The 17,578-nt window shown below is 32.3% G+C and overlaps 4 protein-coding genes and 1 long non-coding RNA gene across 8 annotated transcripts; all 5 read left to right on the top strand.

Moving 5' to 3' along the window:
• The first annotated feature begins 310 nt into the window (after positions 1-310).
• On the top strand, positions 311-2,583 carry LOC143918149 (arrestin domain-containing protein 3-like). 2 transcript variants are annotated; one of them, XM_077439871.1, is made up of 7 exons: positions 311-621; positions 751-897; positions 975-1,186; positions 1,285-1,467; positions 1,695-1,883; positions 1,975-2,128; positions 2,207-2,583. In XM_077439871.1, exons 1-7 carry the CDS (start codon positions 507-509, stop codon positions 2,338-2,340), a joined length of 1,134 nt encoding a protein of 377 aa, XP_077295997.1. In that variant the 5' UTR covers positions 311-506; the 3' UTR covers positions 2,341-2,583. The 2 variants fall into 2 exon arrangements, with proteins under 2 accessions (XP_077295997.1, XP_077295998.1); XM_077439872.1 differs by having other exon boundaries at positions 452-611.
• A 592-nt stretch (positions 2,584-3,175) lies between these two features.
• On the top strand, positions 3,176-4,398 carry LOC143918374 (uncharacterized). The gene is made up of 3 exons (XR_013261116.1): positions 3,176-3,236; positions 3,893-4,062; positions 4,292-4,398. It is a non-coding gene; the product is annotated as an uncharacterized LOC143918374 (long non-coding RNA).
• Positions 4,399-5,038: 640 nt separating this feature from the next.
• On the top strand, positions 5,039-8,120 carry LOC143918148 (arrestin domain-containing protein 3-like). Of its 3 annotated transcripts, none has more exons than XM_077439868.1 (8): positions 5,039-5,133; positions 5,307-5,619; positions 5,718-5,864; positions 5,932-6,143; positions 6,227-6,409; positions 6,547-6,735; positions 7,095-7,251; positions 7,336-8,120. In XM_077439868.1, exons 2-8 carry the CDS (start codon positions 5,502-5,504, stop codon positions 7,467-7,469), a joined length of 1,140 nt encoding a protein of 379 aa, XP_077295994.1. In that variant the 5' UTR covers positions 5,039-5,133; positions 5,307-5,501; the 3' UTR covers positions 7,470-8,120. The 3 variants fall into 3 exon arrangements, with proteins under 3 accessions (XP_077295994.1, XP_077295993.1, XP_077295996.1); XM_077439867.1 differs by having other exon boundaries at positions 5,046-5,160; XM_077439870.1 differs by having other exon boundaries at positions 5,106-5,160; positions 5,238-5,619.
• Positions 8,121-9,497: 1,377 nt separating this feature from the next.
• Positions 9,498-11,268, top strand: LOC143918448 (arrestin domain-containing protein 3-like). Its single transcript, XM_077440390.1, has 7 exons — positions 9,498-9,687; positions 9,751-9,897; positions 9,974-10,185; positions 10,260-10,442; positions 10,528-10,716; positions 10,794-10,944; positions 11,039-11,268. The coding sequence occupies exons 1-7, from the start codon at positions 9,570-9,572 to the stop codon at positions 11,155-11,157; spliced, it is 1,119 nt and encodes a 372-aa protein (XP_077296516.1). The 5' UTR covers positions 9,498-9,569; the 3' UTR covers positions 11,158-11,268.
• Positions 11,269-12,246: 978 nt separating this feature from the next.
• LOC143918143 (BTB/POZ domain-containing protein 2-like) lies at positions 12,247-17,494 on the top strand. Its single transcript, XM_077439862.1, has 5 exons — positions 12,247-13,190; positions 14,074-14,385; positions 15,994-16,135; positions 16,212-16,358; positions 16,432-17,494. Exons 1-5 carry the CDS (start codon positions 12,457-12,459, stop codon positions 16,588-16,590), a joined length of 1,494 nt encoding a protein of 497 aa, XP_077295988.1. The 5' UTR covers positions 12,247-12,456; the 3' UTR covers positions 16,591-17,494.
• The last annotated feature ends 84 nt before the right edge of the window (positions 17,495-17,578 follow it).

Raw genomic sequence — 17,578 nt, 5'->3', positions numbered from 1 at the left:
ACCCGGAACTGTAACAGGAATCCGGAACCAAAACTGAAACAGGTAACTGGAACTGAAATCGGAATCTGTATCCGGAACTGAAATAGGGATATATAATAGATAAGATAAAACATACAGAATATTTATGTATGTGTCACGTAAAGTTATTGTAGCTCCTCATTTTTTACTTAAATATATATGGATTCATAGAAAGCTATATCTAGGTACGTAATGTCATTAAGGAACTGTAGTATCATATTTGAAAATCATCCATATGGTGAATGTTATTGTGGTGCAACTGTGACAGGAAGAAGTATCTAATATTTACGTCAGAACTGAGTATATTGTACATACATACATACATATTATTGTTTTCTATTATACATACAATGAGATTATCTCATGTGATATTGCCGATTAGATAATGTACTCATTCCACATGTCCAGATGACGTGAAATCGTTTTTTAGCTTCAGTTTAATTAAATCCATCCGAGATTTATGTATAGAAAAATTTTGTCAAGAAAACATGTCATTGAAAAATTGTAGTATTACATTTAATCGTCCAAATTCGGTGTTTTACAGTGGAGAAACTGTGACAGGGATTGTTAACTTAACATTAGAAAACAATAAAGTATGTAGCGGTAGGTCGAATTGATCAAATTATATTTTATTGTATAGTTGTTATTAAACGGATTAATCATGATATTCAATTGAATTCGTTGTCATCTTATTTTTTAAATCAATTCTGGTTTGGTGATTTCCCTTCACAGCTTTCATGTTAAAAATATCAGGTAAGGCCCATTGTAGCTGGACTGAATCACGTGGATCTGGAAAACATCGTAGAACAGTTCGTTACTCCGGACATCAACAATATTTCACAACGTTAAATAACTTGATGGCAGAACAGCATATGCAGAGTATTGAATATTTTAATGCATTGAAGTTATGTTTGATTTTGAAATATAAAACCCATAAAATATTTTAATATTTTTAGCAGGCACATCGGATCTAACTGCAGGCGATCACAAATTCAATTTTGCAATTATTTTACCATCAGATTTACCGTCATCTTGTGAGGGCTATTATGGATATGTACGCTACACTGCCAAAATTACTCTTAAGAGATCATTCAAAATGGATCTGTGCTACAAAACTTTATTTACAGTTGTGTCGCACATTGATCTCAATGGAATGCCCAGCCTAAAGGTAAAATTTACATGTAAGAATTTGTACAAAATATACATATGTACATATCTAATAATGAAATGAAATTATGTATTATTTATAAACTTAAAAAATTTCAGCTGCCTATCTTAAATGAAACTAAGAAGAATTTTTACTTTTTTTGCGCTAAAAAGGGAACGTTGTATATGACAATACAAATGCCCTTTTCAGGATTTGTTTCCGGACAGTATATACCACTTACGTGCAATTTAAAAAATGATAGTAAAGTCAAAATTGAATGCGTGAAAGCAGGATTGATCAAAGTATGACTTAAACATTTACTCATTAATTTATGTTTATAATACAGAATTATCTAAGGCTTCGACATCAATTTTATAATAAAATATTATTCTTAAATCTTCCAATTTTATAATAAAATATTATTATAAAATTGGAAGGCTTTGACATCTTCGTAAAGTTATAGGATGTTATTCAGCGTTTTATATTATGGTTGACAGTACATTTATATTATTTGGTATTTCAATTTTAGACAATTGAATATACTGCCACATCTCCATTAACAAAAACGAAAACGGAAACTTTAAAGGTAGCTCGCCGCGTAAGTGATGGAGTTGGTCGTGGAGAGGAAAAAACTGTTGACTTATCATTGTATGTCCCAGCGTTACCTCCTTCTAGTTTCATGACGTCATATGTAATAGAAGTCAAATATGAATTAATAGTAAGTTATTGTAATATTTTAAATAACTGATATTATCATATAGATATTTAAAAAAGAAATCAAAAACACTAAAACTAAATTTTCTTTACAGATTACAGCTGTTGTCTCGGGTATGCACAGTGATTTGAAATCCACTATCCCTGTCACAATTGGAACAGTTCCCATACGCACGAATTATCAAACAACCATAGAACAATCAACATCGTCGTATGATCCCAGTGCACCTCCCGCTTACAATGAATTGAGTACGAAATATGTATTTGACCTCACTTTTGTAGTAATGATTGAATATAAAGTAACAAAATGTTGTGAAATTATTTCAGTGCCTCCCTCTTATGAAGAAGTAGAAGTTGAAAAGAGAATGGAAGAGAGTTACGAAGAGTGGGATCATAGCAACGAATTTTCTCCAAGATATCCAGTTTATAATTTTAGTATTGAAAAAGAGAAAGAGAAATGAATTTTACTGAAAAAAGAATAAATATTTCATATATACAATTTAAGCATTAGAAATATGCATATTGTTTAACATATTTTTCTATCTATATACTTTTATTTGTAGGGTAATTGACATTTAAAACGACATCTATAATATTTATGTATTTTATGAAGTCAATTTAGATTACAGATTATTTGCTTATTTAGAATAAAAATTATCTGTGTACATATGTAATTCCAAAGACTTAATACTATGATATTAATTAACAATATTTTTTATATTATTTTTAAATATATACAAGATATTTACAATGTATTGAATTTTTCAATGTTTTTAAAAATAAATAAATAAGTTAAAAAAATAAAATAACTGCTGCCACATGCGTTACCATACATTCGTACATTTTTTTTTAAATTTTATTACAATCCATGAATCCGAAAACAATATTTCGTCTAGTGAACAATGAAGAATTGGATTTGATAAAACGAATGTGTGTTTCAGTCAAATGGGGAAATAAACGGAGACGAGGAACTCATATCTGGTTGAGTTTATCTGTTGAAAGAAGCTGGATGGATGTGATCCTCAAGACTATTCTTCAAGATATATCTTCGATTCCGCTATATGGTAAGAATTAATTTGAAAATTGTGCGTTATTACTAGGGATTGCAAACCCGGCAGTGGCGGATCAAGTAAATGGGGGGCCCCAAGCGCATTTGAAATTTAAGGCCTCCATTTCAGTAAAAGAAAACACTATCATCGACTTTTACCATGCTTTTCAGTATATGGTTTTTCATTAGGATTTTACAAAACCATATTTATTTACTATATGTACATACTTGAAACATTACCAGTTTTTGCCGGCATTACCTCCATCTAGTTATATGATATCGATGGTAGAAATCAAATACGAACTAATGGTGTGTTATTGCATTATACCTATGTATATAATGTACACATTTACTAGGTACATATATTATTTATTTTCGTTTCTAGCTTTACCTGAATGTATTTTTCACTGTGAATATTCGTAGCATTAGTTAACTTTTATAATTAGAGTGCTGTAGTTTTACTGTTGTGTTTTGTACCCTGTGTAAATAATAAACTTCCAATAGCAGATTCAATATCAAATGTAATTACTTCATTGTGATGAACTTTTTTACAGTTTGCTATGTAATGAAATTTCACAGGGAATAATTTCATCATTGGTTTGAAATTGCATTGGGAATAGCTGACTATATAATAAATATTAAAGGAAATAAACAAAGAATATGATTAATATTTGGTGATGTCAATTTTGTACAACTACATATATCCGACTACATATATTACGATATAATCAGAAAAATTATGACAGAGAACGGGCATGTAATATATTTAAATATAAATCTTGTCAGTAACTATAGAAACATATTTATAAATTAAATTCACATGTATGCTTTTGATTTTGGCTTTGCTAAATGTACTAGACATATGTACATATGTATGCGCATACATACAATATGAAGCTGAGTGCCACTGACCCATATATGGATTCAGCATAAAACAGTAGATGTTTATACATTTTAAATAACAGATTACAGCCATTGTATCAGGTATGCATTAGAATATATGTAAAATGCTCTTCTGGAATCATGATTGGAATAGTTCCTATACGCTCGAATCTTCAAAGGGCTACAGAACAATCAACATCATTATATGAACCCAGCGCACCACCAGCGAACCCCACGCTTCATGATGAATTGAGTATGCTATAGTTTACCTCATTTTTTTACAAGCTTTTTATTATCTTCATTCTGTTATTTATAATAATAATTGTGTGCTTATTGTTGGAACTGCACGCATACCTCCGACTTGTATACACATGCTATTATGACCAAAAACATGTATTTATTTACAAGCTTATTAGTTTGATTTTTTTATTTATAATATAAATGTATGCATATAATACAATTTTATTGTAATATTATTTCAGTGCCTCCTTCTTATGAAGAAGTTTTAGTGGAAAAAAATTGAAAGAAAGTCTTGAGGATTGGGATCATAGCAATAAATATCCTCCAAAATATCCGGTTTATAATTTTAATGCCAAATAATTTATTTGATAATTTGTTATTTTATTTATTTAGGTAAAAACAGTAATATAATAGTAATTTTAATGCCAAATAATTTATTTGATAATTTGTTATTTTATTTATTTAGGTAAAAACAGTAATATAATAGTAATAATGACAATATACTCAATAACTATGAAATAATAACAGTATACTTAATAACTATGAAATAATACAATATATGTACTTAATTAAACTATATACTTAGTTAAACGTAATTAAACTATATACTATATGTACTTAGATAAATTATGTCTATATTTTATTATATGCTTTATTTTTATACATACTTTTTGTACATACAGAATTTACAAATTTTTATAAAGTCAATTAACAATCTGTTTTATTCTGAATTTAAAGAATTCAGATTTGCTGAATTTCCTCAGATGTTTACATAATAAGTATGAATTCATAATCTAAACTTTTTGCAACGATGAACTGTACAATAGTTTTAAAGTTTGGAATACAAAATATTTTGAATTAAAAATAAGGATGTGTTTTGTTTGATTGAAACATTTGGTTTCTGCCATTATTAGTTATTGGTATACATACATATATACGTACGTCAGAAGGTCAACGCCTGAAGGCTAACTGGTGTAAACTATTAAACCGGTTCCTGAGTGGAGGTGGAAGGTGCTTTATGTCAAAGTTATACATAATATTATCTGTATATTTTCTACATCCCAAATGATGATAGAATCATCTGGTTTGTTTTTACAAAACTTCAATCAAAGTCACTTATTTTATTTTTATATTATTGTTATATCGCACATACTATATTTTCTAAAGTCCAATCGTTTTTGTGTTTAGATTATCAAAAATTGAAAATTTCTGCTAATTCCATACTGGTAAATGCAATATCTTTTTTTATTGTCTCAGGTTCAAAATTCGCCTTGAAATTGTGCCTATGAATTGATTATCTTGTTGACGTTGAATGATATTGGGCTGTAATATATAATCTCTTTGATAAGATAATACATACAAAATATTTATGTGTCACGTAAAATCATTGTAGCTACTCGTTTTTTAACATAAATATACATAGATTCATAGAAAGTTATATATAGGTACGTTATGTCGTTAAGGAACTGTAGTATCGCATTTGAAAATCGTCCAAATGGTGTTTTTTATTGTGGTGAAACTGTGACAGGAACTGTTAACTTACTGTTAGAGAGCAATAAAATATGTAATGGTGAGTTCTATGTATTTTCTTATGATTTTACTATTTAAATGTTGAAAATGTGGGTATAAAATTTTTATAGATTGAAAATTTTAAACTTTTTTTTACAGCTTTAATGTTAAAAGTGTCTGGGGAGGCCAAGTGTAGGTGGTCTGAGAAACGTGGTGCTGGGAAGAAACGAAGAAAAGTTCATTTCGTTGGAAATCAAACATACTTTAAATCATATAATAACTTGATGTCAGAGCAACATATGCAGAGTATGAATAATTTGAACTTGTTTAATATTGTCAAATTGCAGTTCAAAAAACCATACATATTTTACAGCAGGTGGATCAGACCTCCTTGCAGGTAATCACAAATTCAATTTTACATTTCTTCTACCACCGGATTTACCATCGTCTTGTGAGGGTAACTACGGGTATGTGAGATACACGGCTAAAGCGACACTGAAGAGACCATTTAAAAGGAATCTCTACTACATTATATCATTCACTGTTTTATCACATGTCGATCTTAATGTAATGCCCAATGTAAAGGTAATGTGTATATACAATATACTTTTGAACATACATATATTAAAAATATTGTGAAATGGTAATTCGCGAAATCTTGATTTTAGCTGCCTATGGTAATTGAATCGATGACGAATTTTTACTCTTTAATTTCAAAACAAGGAACATTGCACATGACTGTAAAACTCCCATATTCAGGATTTGTTTCCGGACAGTGTATACCAGTTATATGTGAATTAAAAAACAACAGTAAAATAAAGGTCGAAAGCGTAAAAGTGGTTTTAATCAAAGTATGATAAATTTCTTTGTAATAATTTACACAAAAATATACTTTTTCAATTTACATATAATATTTATGCCTATATTATAATTAAAAAATTATGTTGTTTTACACATTTTTAAAAATATGTTATTTTATTTATTATAGACCATTATATTTACTGCCACGTCTCCATATACAAAGCAAAGGAAACAAATTTTAAAAGTTTCACGTTGTCTTAGTAGCGGAGCTGAGCGTGGCGAGGAAAAAATTGTGGAATTACCATTGAGTGTACCACCACTACCGCCTACTAGTTTTACAACGTCATCTGTAATAGAAGTTAAATATGATATAAAGGTCAGTTATTTGAAATATAAATATATGTACGTATGAAGATAATTCACTTATTACATTTTTAATTGAAAATATGTACATAGTAAGGACTGAATCACTTATGTTTGGAATACTGATAATTTTCTAACTATTTCAAATTTAATTATGATAAAAGTCTTCATATTAAATCATGTATAAATTTGCTCCTCAGTAGCATTTAAATTTATTGTAAAAACAATTTAAAAATCCCTTGTAGGGATACAAATGAAATTGATTCCAATCTATGTATGTAACATCCAATATATGTATTTTCCTATTCCACTTACTTTTTCATTTATTATACGTAGGATGTATGTTTAATTATTTCATTATAATATGTATAGGTCACAGCTGTTGTATCAGGCATCCGTGGTAATTTGAAATCTGTAACCCCGATAATAATTGGAACAATTCCAGTGCAGACTAACCGTCAAATAAATACAGAACAATCAACCTCATCACACAATCCCAGCAATTCACTCCCATCTTATGATGATTTATGTATGAAATATATTAAATTCTTAATTAAATTTAACATTAATAAAATATAGCGTGATAAAGTTTTGACATATGAATATATTTCAGTGCCGCCTTCATATGAAGAAGTCTTAGTAGAAAAAAGACTGGAAGAAAGTTACGAAGAATGGGATCATAGCAACGAGTTTTCTCCAAAATATCCAGTTTATAGTTTTGATGCAAATGAGAAGAAAGGAAAATAAATTATAGACTTAATATATGAAATTAAATAAATTTGACTTTTTATTATATGATTAAATTATGAGGTTCATATCTTTAATGAGATTCATAGTAATTAAAGTTAACATTTCTAGATAAACATACATCCAATATTGACAGTGCCATCATGATAACTGGGCATTCGGGTAATTTCGATAAAAAACTGAACCCTTATTAAAATTTTATTAAAAGTCGTCAATTGGTTGGTTTTTCCACTTAAAAATTTGCCCTGTGTGCATTTTAATTAAAATGTATGCATATTTAATATTTTGGTAACAAGACCATTGCACGCTTAATAAAATCGCGCTCGATCATTGGGTGCTCAGCGAAACGCAGTGGTGTAGTGGGACGGGTGCGGTGCGCCCCTTTTAAATGTATAATGTGTATTTTTAAATAAAAATATATAACTTTTGTTAAAAATGTAAAAATATAGAACAAGTGTATTCCACAAAAAATGTAGAACAAAAAACGACCCTTACATGCACCAAATGTTTTTCTCGGTATATCTAGAGTTTCTCAGAATTCCTATTCAACTACCGGTGTTCCAGTCGAACCAGTTAGCTGCAGAGACTCACGCTACGTTTCTTCGCTCAACTTACATATACAATTTATAATATTAAATAAATAACCTCGTCAAAATTACTGTGTATCGTCCTCTCCAACACCCATCTATACTTGATCTACATACAACTGGTTGCACCAGTCTCCACATAGACGTACATACAACCTCTATTTAGAAATTTTTTCAAATGGAACATCAGCATAAATTGGAAGCTTTCGTTATATGTTTTTCGTACCTAGCTAACATTTTTCGAAGAAAACTGAAAACTAAACTAAAAAAACGCCTCTTTATATTGTTGCGTGGACGTGAAGAGGGGGCTTCCAGGATCGGAGAGAAAGACGCAGGAGGTTTGTAGAAGCGGTTTATTCGTCTGCTCTCGTCGGCGCTCCAGGTCGGAATGGTTTCCAATTCGAGAGCGCCCCATATTTATACATGTTTGAGGTCAATAACTATTGGTCGATGAGTCGGACGATCCCATTGGCCGTTGCATACGGCTCATTCATACGTAGAGAACATTTTGGCGGGAACGGAAGATCAGGTGATCTGCGCTAGTAAACCATCTGTCCACGAGCGCCACTCACCTAATCTCTACGTTACAATATTATCTCATATTTAATTTTTTATTTTCAAAAATCATTTCAAAAAATAAAAATGTTTTGAAAAATCAATATTGACCAATTCGAAAAATTTTAGTTAGAGGGGGGAGGAGAAATGTACACACATAAGTTCGGCTCTCCAGAACTTTTTTTGTATCACTACACCACTTAACTACAAGCATCTCACCAACAACACAACACGACAGATAAACCGGTCTCCGTGACGAGCCAGAATGTGAAATTACCGAAAACGCAAATATCGGAAGGCAAAGATCGAAAATCGAAAGATCTTAAGTCGAAAGATCAAACAAAAGGGTGCATGGTAATCGGTACATACTCACTTAATTTGCGCGAGCAGGATACAACAGGAACAAGAGGAACAGACTTTTCCTCCCGTATTAATGTGCGCGCGCAGAAACGACTAAAGCTAACTAACTAACGATCGAGTGCGATTTTATTAAGCGCGCAACGATCGTGGAATCAAGTTGGATAAATTGGCAAACTGTAATAGGAGACGGTCGATCTGGATCGGGATCACCATCCAGATCTTGCTATCAACAATTTATGTATTCATACTCATTGAGAAAATCGAATAAATTTTTCGATCCCGCCTGGGAATTAAACCCACGACCTTTATACTATCAAACAATCGCTTAGCAATAGTTATGTAATTCCATGATCATTTTAATATTATCAATTTCTTAAGAAGCATAATAAAAAGCAACTCTGTTTGGTATTTCAAGAGATTCCTGTGTCAATATCTGTAATATGAATCATTCAATATATTAATCAGATTACATTTGGATATTTAATCACAAAATGTAAAATTTTTCAGATAAGATAATACTAGGAATGTACACATTTCAGATTATTTCATTGTATATAGTTCCTTATTATATTTCATTGTTAAATTCTCTGAGTGTAGAATGGAGCTAAATAATTGTAGTATTAAATTTGACAATCGTCCAAATGGTGTATTTTATTGTGGTGAAACGGTCACAGGAACGGTTAACTTGATATTAGAGAGAAATAAAATATGTAAAGGTAAGTGTATCGAATATGATTTTATTTTGATAGAATATAGTTGATACAGAATAAACGTTACAGCTTTAATGTTAAAAATATCTGGAGAGTCCAAATGTGGTTGGTCTGAAGTACAAGGAACAGGAAAAAATCGTAAAACAATTTACTTTTCTGGAAATGAAATATATTTCACGTCACACAACAACTTAATGGCTGATCAGCATATGCAAAGTACATATGTATAAATATTTAGTAACAGGTAGGAAACTAATCGTACAAATCACACAACATGTTCGTATATTTTTAGCGGGTATGTCAGATCTACTTGCGGGTAGCCATACTTTCAAGTTTACAATTATTCTACCGTCAAATCTGCCATCATCTTGTGAGGGTATGTATGGATATGTGAGATACACAGCAGCAGTAACACTGATACGACCTTCTAGAATTGATCTCAGTTTTAAAATTCTGTTCACCGTCCTCTCGCATGCTGATCTCAACCTGATGCACAGCATACATGTAACGTATAGGTTTATTCATAAATTTAGATGCATAAATAAAAATTGTTATTAATAAAAACATAAATTTTTCAGCTGTCTGTTTTAAATGAATCTTTGAAGAATTTTTACTTTTTGTGTTTGTCAAAAGGAACATTATTAATGACAATACAAATTCCATCATCTGGTTTTGTTTCCGGGCAATGTATACCGGTTATTTGTAATTTAAAAAATAATAGCAAAATCAAAATTGAAAGTGTAAAAATTGGATTGGTTAAAGTACATATATCAATGACATTTTTTAAATAATATTCCATCAAATTTTACTTAACCTTTATCACCAAATCATGAATAAACATTTTAGACAATTTTATTTACCGCCACGTATCCTTACACAAATCAAAGGATGCAAATCTCGAAAGTATCGCGCTGCTCAGGTGGCGGAGCTGACTGTGGAGAAGAAAAATCTTTTGAATTGCCTCTTTGTGTGCCAGCATTACCTCCATCTAGCTTTATGACATCCTCAATAGTTGAAGTTAAATACGATCTAACAGTGTGATATTTAAAATTTATTTAAAACATATAATACATCATATACATATATATAATTTATTTGTTTTTAATTGGAAGGCTACTGCTGTTGTATCAGGATTTCGCGCTAATTTGAAATCCATAACACCAATAATAATTGGAACTATTCCTATACACACAAATTATCAAGGAATTGTGGAACAATCAACGTCATCGTATGATCCCAGTGGACCTCCTGCTTATGAATCGAGTATGAAAAATATATTTGACCTTACCTTGACAGTAACTATTTTATGTATGTACATATATAAAGCAAAAAATGCATTATTATTACATAATTTTAGTGCCTCCCACTTATGAAGAAGTATTAGTAGAGAAAAGAATGGAAGAGACTCACGAGGAATGGGATCGTAGCAGTGATTTTTCTCCGAAGTATCCAGTTTATAAATTTAATACCACTTGACTTAAATGCAAAAAATACCCTGGACTCTGAATAGAACATGCATATTAATAAACAATATATTTTAAGTATCGAGCTATTTTAATTTCAAAATATATGATTTTGAATTATATTAGTTTTATTATTTTATTAATTAATTGATATTAATTTTTTTCTAAAGAACCACAACAGGACATTCCTTCATTTATCTCATCTAAACCATTATTGCCCTAATTCTATCATTCTATCTAATCGCAATACATATATGTATTGTTCGTCTTTTTGATAAGATATTTGGTAGTTTGTATATATGTATGTATGTACGTATTATTTTATCGTAGTTCCTTGTTCACTATGTTGGAAAATTCGTTCGAAAATAATGACATTAAATAATTGTAATATTACATTTAATAATCTTCCAATTGGTTTGCTTTATTTTGGAGACACTGTAACAGGAACTGTTAACTTATCATTGGAGGAAAATATAACTTGTAAAGGCGAGTGCAAGTAGTTACGATTTCAACGGACAGATCTAAATAATTTTAGCATCAGTCGTATTTGACGCTTGGTGCTTGACGTATGTCCGATAAAAAATTCTCTGTTTGTTTATATTACTTGCAAGATGGGCAAGCATCGGTAAATATTGCACAATACTGTAGGCGTGGGTAGGAAGTGTTGACCGTATCCCAGCCTAACGAAACACTGTTGAGTTTGTTTGAATAATTTATTTTTATAATATTTGCGCCAAAACCATGTCGAAAGATTGAACAGCTCTCAACTGTCACTATCGATAATTGGTCCAAAACAGCAAAGCGGCAGACTCATGGCACGTAAACGTGACGGTTGGTATGAATATACCCATACAAAATGTACCAAAGAATACTTTTCGTACGGCCGGATACCTGCTGAAGTCGGTACGTGCTGACTAGGTATGAATAGACCTACAATAGGTTAGAATAATATCCGATAATTTACGCTCACTAGTTGGAAAATATCACATTCAGACTCAACAGAAGCAATTTCGTGGAGATGTTGAATATACATATCTTGGAACAGGAGACATTCGAAAGAGAACTGTGCGAGCTCATTATTTACTTGTCGGTATATGGCGGTGTAGTGGATGGTTAGTGTCAGTTTCGGCCGGTGGCGCAGCCGGTAGGCGGTAGGCGGTAGGCGGTAGGTGGTGGTGGGCGGCTGAAGAGCCCGACTCGTGTGAAGAAGTGGACAAGTGGACAAGTGGACAAGTGGAGTGGAGTGTGGGGACCGGCGGCCCCCCGGCCGGGACTCCACACCCGTTTGACATCCTCGTTCTTCTTTGACATCATGGCGTCTTCCAACGTAGGCGGGGGTGGGGGCGCAGGCCGTCTGCACGACGTGCCCCAAAACATGCAACCGGGCCACCGGCGTGGTGAAGAGCCCAAGCTGGAGCCCTCGGACGGAATCTTCGACAGCGGTCCCAGCACCAACAACAACAACAATTGCAATAGTAGTGGCATCGGCAGCAGCAGCATCGCCCCCGCATACAACTGGCAAGCCACCAAGACCACTCTCAAAGAGAGATTCGCCTTCCTGTTCAACAGCGAAGTCTTAGCCGACGTGCACTTCTTAGTGGGTAAAGGTGCTCAGCGACAGCGCATCCCCGCTCACAAGTTCTTGTTGTCGGTGGGCAGTGTCGTTTTCGACGCCATGTTCAACAGTACTCTGGCCACCACTGCCGACGAGATAGAGCTCCCCGACGTCGAGCCGGCTGCCTTTTTGCATCTGCTCCAGTTTCTCTATTCGGACGAGGTGCAGATCGGCCCCGAGACCGTCATGACCACCCTCTATACCGCTAAGAAATATGCAGTCTCCGCCTTTGAGGAGCACTGTGTCGACTTTTTAAAGAGCAATCTGGGCAGCGATAATGCGTTCCTGCTCCTCACACAAGCGAGACTCTTCGACGAGCAGCAATTGGCCGCTCTGTGTCTCGATATGATCGATAAAAATACAGCAGATGCTCTCGTCGCTGACGGCTTCACCGATATCGATCAGGATACTTTGCAAATTGTACTCGAAAGGTAATCGCCAGTTACCAATTCATCAACAAAAACCAATCTTAATTAAGCACTTAAAGTCATGGACAAATTTAATTAGGCCACTTGTAAAAAATTCTTTCGACTGAAAATACTCAAAGTATTTAAAATAACCACATTTTATATATTATAGGTGTAAGAAAAATACGAAAATGTCCTTTTAACGCAAATGAGTATTTCAAGAAAAGTGGTTGCATCTCATTTTAATCGAACCCGTTTCTGTATTTTTTTTTTTTTTAATAAATGCATCTTTTATTAAACAAGACAAAAAATACAGGAATTGAGTAAAAGGGTTATATTGTTTAAATACATTTTTAAGGATCGGAATTGATAGAAATTTTGTAACAACCTAAATTATCGCAATGTACTGTCCAAATGACATTAAAAGGATACACTGAGATTGATTCTATAAAAAATCGATAAGAATATGGAAAAGAAAACAGTGTCGAGATCTCATTGCAACATTCTCTCTGCAATATCTTTAAAAATCCCAAAAACGAACATTCTGAGCTGGTCGGAGAAGTAAAATACAATATTCTTTTCACGAACTGTAGGAAGACATCTGAAGGAAGCTGGATTTCAGGGTTTCATAGCCAAAAACTAGACAATTAGGTATTTTGTCAAATAATAAGCAAGCCAAGGAAGAGAAAGTAGGGTTAAACAATAGGATAATACATAGTAAGATGAGATGCAGTTAGTGGATGTTTCAGATATTGGGTACTTACAGTCAAAAGCATTTTTTACGAGATTTGTCCGGTGCATTCTAAATTTTCAAATTAATACTTGAATAAGAAAGCCACCTCTTTTGCTTGAAAGGGTATTTAAAATAAAAATTTGTTCAATTACATAAACGCACACATGTTTTCAGGGATACGTTGAGAATAAGGGAGACCAAAATATTTGCGGCCGTACTACGATGGTCTGAGGCAGAGTGCATCCGGAGGCAGCTACCCGTTACACCGGTGAATCAACGGGAAGTAGTTGGCCGAGCGTTTAACAATATACGCTTTCCACTCATGTCAGTTGAGGAGTTTGCTATGGGTCCCGCACAAAGCGGCCTGCTCTCTGACAGAGAAGTTGTTCAATTGTTTTTATACTTCACCGTCAATCCTAAACCGAACGTTGGTTTTCTGGATCTACCCAGGTGCTGCATGACGGGAATAGAACAAACGGCTCAAAGGTATTTCATGTTTTTAATGCATACTAAATATTAAACGTAGCCGACTTCTCTATATCAAACATTTTTATTATTTGCCATGAAGCGAAGTTTACTAGGAAGGACTAAATTCAGCTCTAATGGTTTCAATACATTTAAAATGAGATTGGATTATTTATTTATTTATTTATTTTTTTTATACATATACCAGGAAGGCCTTACAGGTAAACCCCAATACGCCTTCTTGGCAAATTACAATTACAATGCAGCATTTTTATTACAAGTCGTTGAATTACGAGACACTGAAAAACTCGCAAATTAACGAGACATCTATGAATTGTATATAAATTTTATTGTACATTAATCATACTACAAATAGTGGTGACATTTTAAATGGGAACTATTTCAACAATGAAATCAGAGAAAATTGGCAAACTTTGATAGGAAACGATCGACCTGGAGTCACAATATCCAAGTCTGACTACAAATGTACTCGGAAAAATTCTTTTCCAATCGAGGTCAGCTCGTGGGATCGAACCCGGCGCCTCTCGGTGTTAAGCAGAAGCTTAACGACCGAGCTATGCTGCTATTTATTTATATATTAACCACAGTGACTTTACAGAATACTCTAACGCGTCCCTGTAACCAGATATATAGTATATATTAGCCAGCAGTGTGGCTCGGTGGTTGCGTTTATGTTTAGCACCGAGAGGTTACCAGGTTCGATCCCATGCTACTATTTAATGCTGCTGGTCAGACTTGAATATTTGTGACTCCAAGTTGATCCTATCAGAGTTTGCAAATTAATCTGATTTCATTGTTGAAACGGTTCCTCCATCAAATTGGCAAAAACAATCCTACCTGCTGTCACAAATATATGAATTTGATTTATGTACAATATGTAAAAAAATGTATGTACAAGTCTAAATCCATACATGTCTATAGATTAATTAATTGTTAATTTCGTGTTCTTCAGTCTTTCGAAATACAGCTATTTATCTAATAAAAAATGCTGCAATGTTTGTAATTAATTAATTGTCTAGGAAGGCGCATTGAGGTTTACCTGATAGGCCTTCCTGGTATATATCTATGTAAAATAAAATAAATATAAGCATAACACAAATACTATATATATATAAGAAAATTAGCGAGACATGTTATAGATAATAAATTTTTGATATCATATTCAAATAGTGGTGAGTAGGATAGTTTTTGCCAATTTGATAAGAGGAATCGCTTCAACAGTGAAATCAGATAAATTGGCAAACTCTGGTAGGAAACGGATCTGTCTGAAAGTCTGACCAGCAACATTTAAAGACTATACTTGGAATAAATTAAATTTCAATCGCGGTCAGCTCACGGGATCGAACTCGGCGATCTCTCGGTGCTTAGTATCAACGCAACCGCCGAGCCATGCTGCTGGCTAATTATGATTTTGATGATGTCAGAGAGAAAAAAAAAAAAAAGATGGGAGTAATCAAATGAACTTTAAAATTTTTGCTAGGATTTGAACTTATTTTTGAGCTTTACCGTGGCTTCTATATGTTCACTTAAAATTTTGCTCATTTAATTTCCTCACATTTTGCATTTCTTAATGTATATTATATTTAATAATGTGTGTTTTTATTCCAGATTTATACACACTGAGAGCCGATGGGGATATAGTGGAACTTCAGACAGAATTCGCTTTTCGGTTGATAAACGAATTTTTGTAGTCGGTTTTGGGCTTTACGGTTCATTTTTTGGATCCACGGAATATGAAGTTCACATACAAGTAACATTTAGTTTAATGTATAGAATTTATCGTTTGTTTTCAAATGTTTGCTGATTTTTTCCATTGTCAATTTTAGGTCATACATGCAGGTACTAAGAAAGTGTGTGGATCACACAATACTTCGTTTAGCTCAGACGGTACTGATGATATATTTCGTGCAATGTTCAAGGAACCTATTGACATCTCGCCTAATACCACTTATATAGCCAGCGCTACTTTGAAGGTTTGTTTTTGTTTCTTATTGATAGGACTTGTATTATTGATTTGGATTTAATTTATTGGTCGTCTCATTTCAGGGATCTGATTCGTTTTATGGTACAAAGGGTTTGAGGAGGGTCGTTGTTTATTGTCCTGACGGTGGACGGATCAATTTCCAGTTTTCGTATGCTGCGGGCAATAACAACGGCACATCTGCCGATGATGGTCAAATACCAGGAATAATATTTTACACGTAAAAATACTGAGCGTGTGTCTATTATAAAATTTTCACTTGTATATTATATGCACGCTGTATTGTTTTTAGTTACCATAATTTGTATGCTCTGTTTTAAAAATTTGTTATGTTATATCTTGTTGTTTTTACTTTTTTTTTTTTTAATAATAGTTAAATGATTAAAAACAATTGTAACATTTTGATGTAGTCAGTTAAACGATATGATATTAAAAATGATAAAAACAGCCAAACATCCATTAAGTGTTATGATTTTTCATTTTATAAGTTACATATATAAAAATATAAATATCTTTTACTACATAAATAATGATACTTGGAAACTGACTGAGGTCAAAATGTTTTGTTTTTTTTTTTTTCAAATGACAATATATTTTTTTCCAAAAATCTACTTTGCAATAGGTTTTACTGCAAATGTATATGTGATATTTTATGGTATTATTCGTTTCAAAATTTGAAGTCAAACGTTTGTATTTTAATTCCCAATTTGTGTTAACATTTCAGTAATGCTACGATTGAAAATCAATATAAGATCATAAAAGCAATGTACACTTTATATGAAATTAATTGATAAATTATATCACAAATTTATTAAACATATTTGTATTTGCACATACGCATTTGCATTTATTATGATTTTTTTTATACGAACACAGGAATTTTTCTTACGTAATTTTGATTAGTTAATTATTAAGTTTGCATAAACTTGTCATAATTTATGAATATATACTAAAAATGCTTTTCAAAGTTCTGGTAGCCTTTTTGTTTATTTTTATAATACAATGGATTCTTATAATATAATTGCCGATTACTTTTTTTTAAATTGTACACATATTTTGAAATTGTACTACAACTTTTATTCAATCGCTATGGTAATAATTGCTGGTTCCTAATAAACATACATATACAAAATATTATACGTATTTATTGAAAAGGTTGAAACTTTATTTAAATATAATTTCTTTAATTTTTGATTTGATAAAATGTATGTA

Source organism: Arctopsyche grandis, chromosome 10, assembly GCF_051622035.1.
Source record: "Arctopsyche grandis isolate Sample6627 chromosome 10, ASM5162203v2, whole genome shotgun sequence".
Taxonomy (NCBI): domain Eukaryota; kingdom Metazoa; phylum Arthropoda; class Insecta; order Trichoptera; family Hydropsychidae; genus Arctopsyche; species Arctopsyche grandis.
The sequence above is the reverse complement of the archived record's forward strand: the minus strand, read 5'-3'. Positions and strand labels throughout refer to the sequence as shown.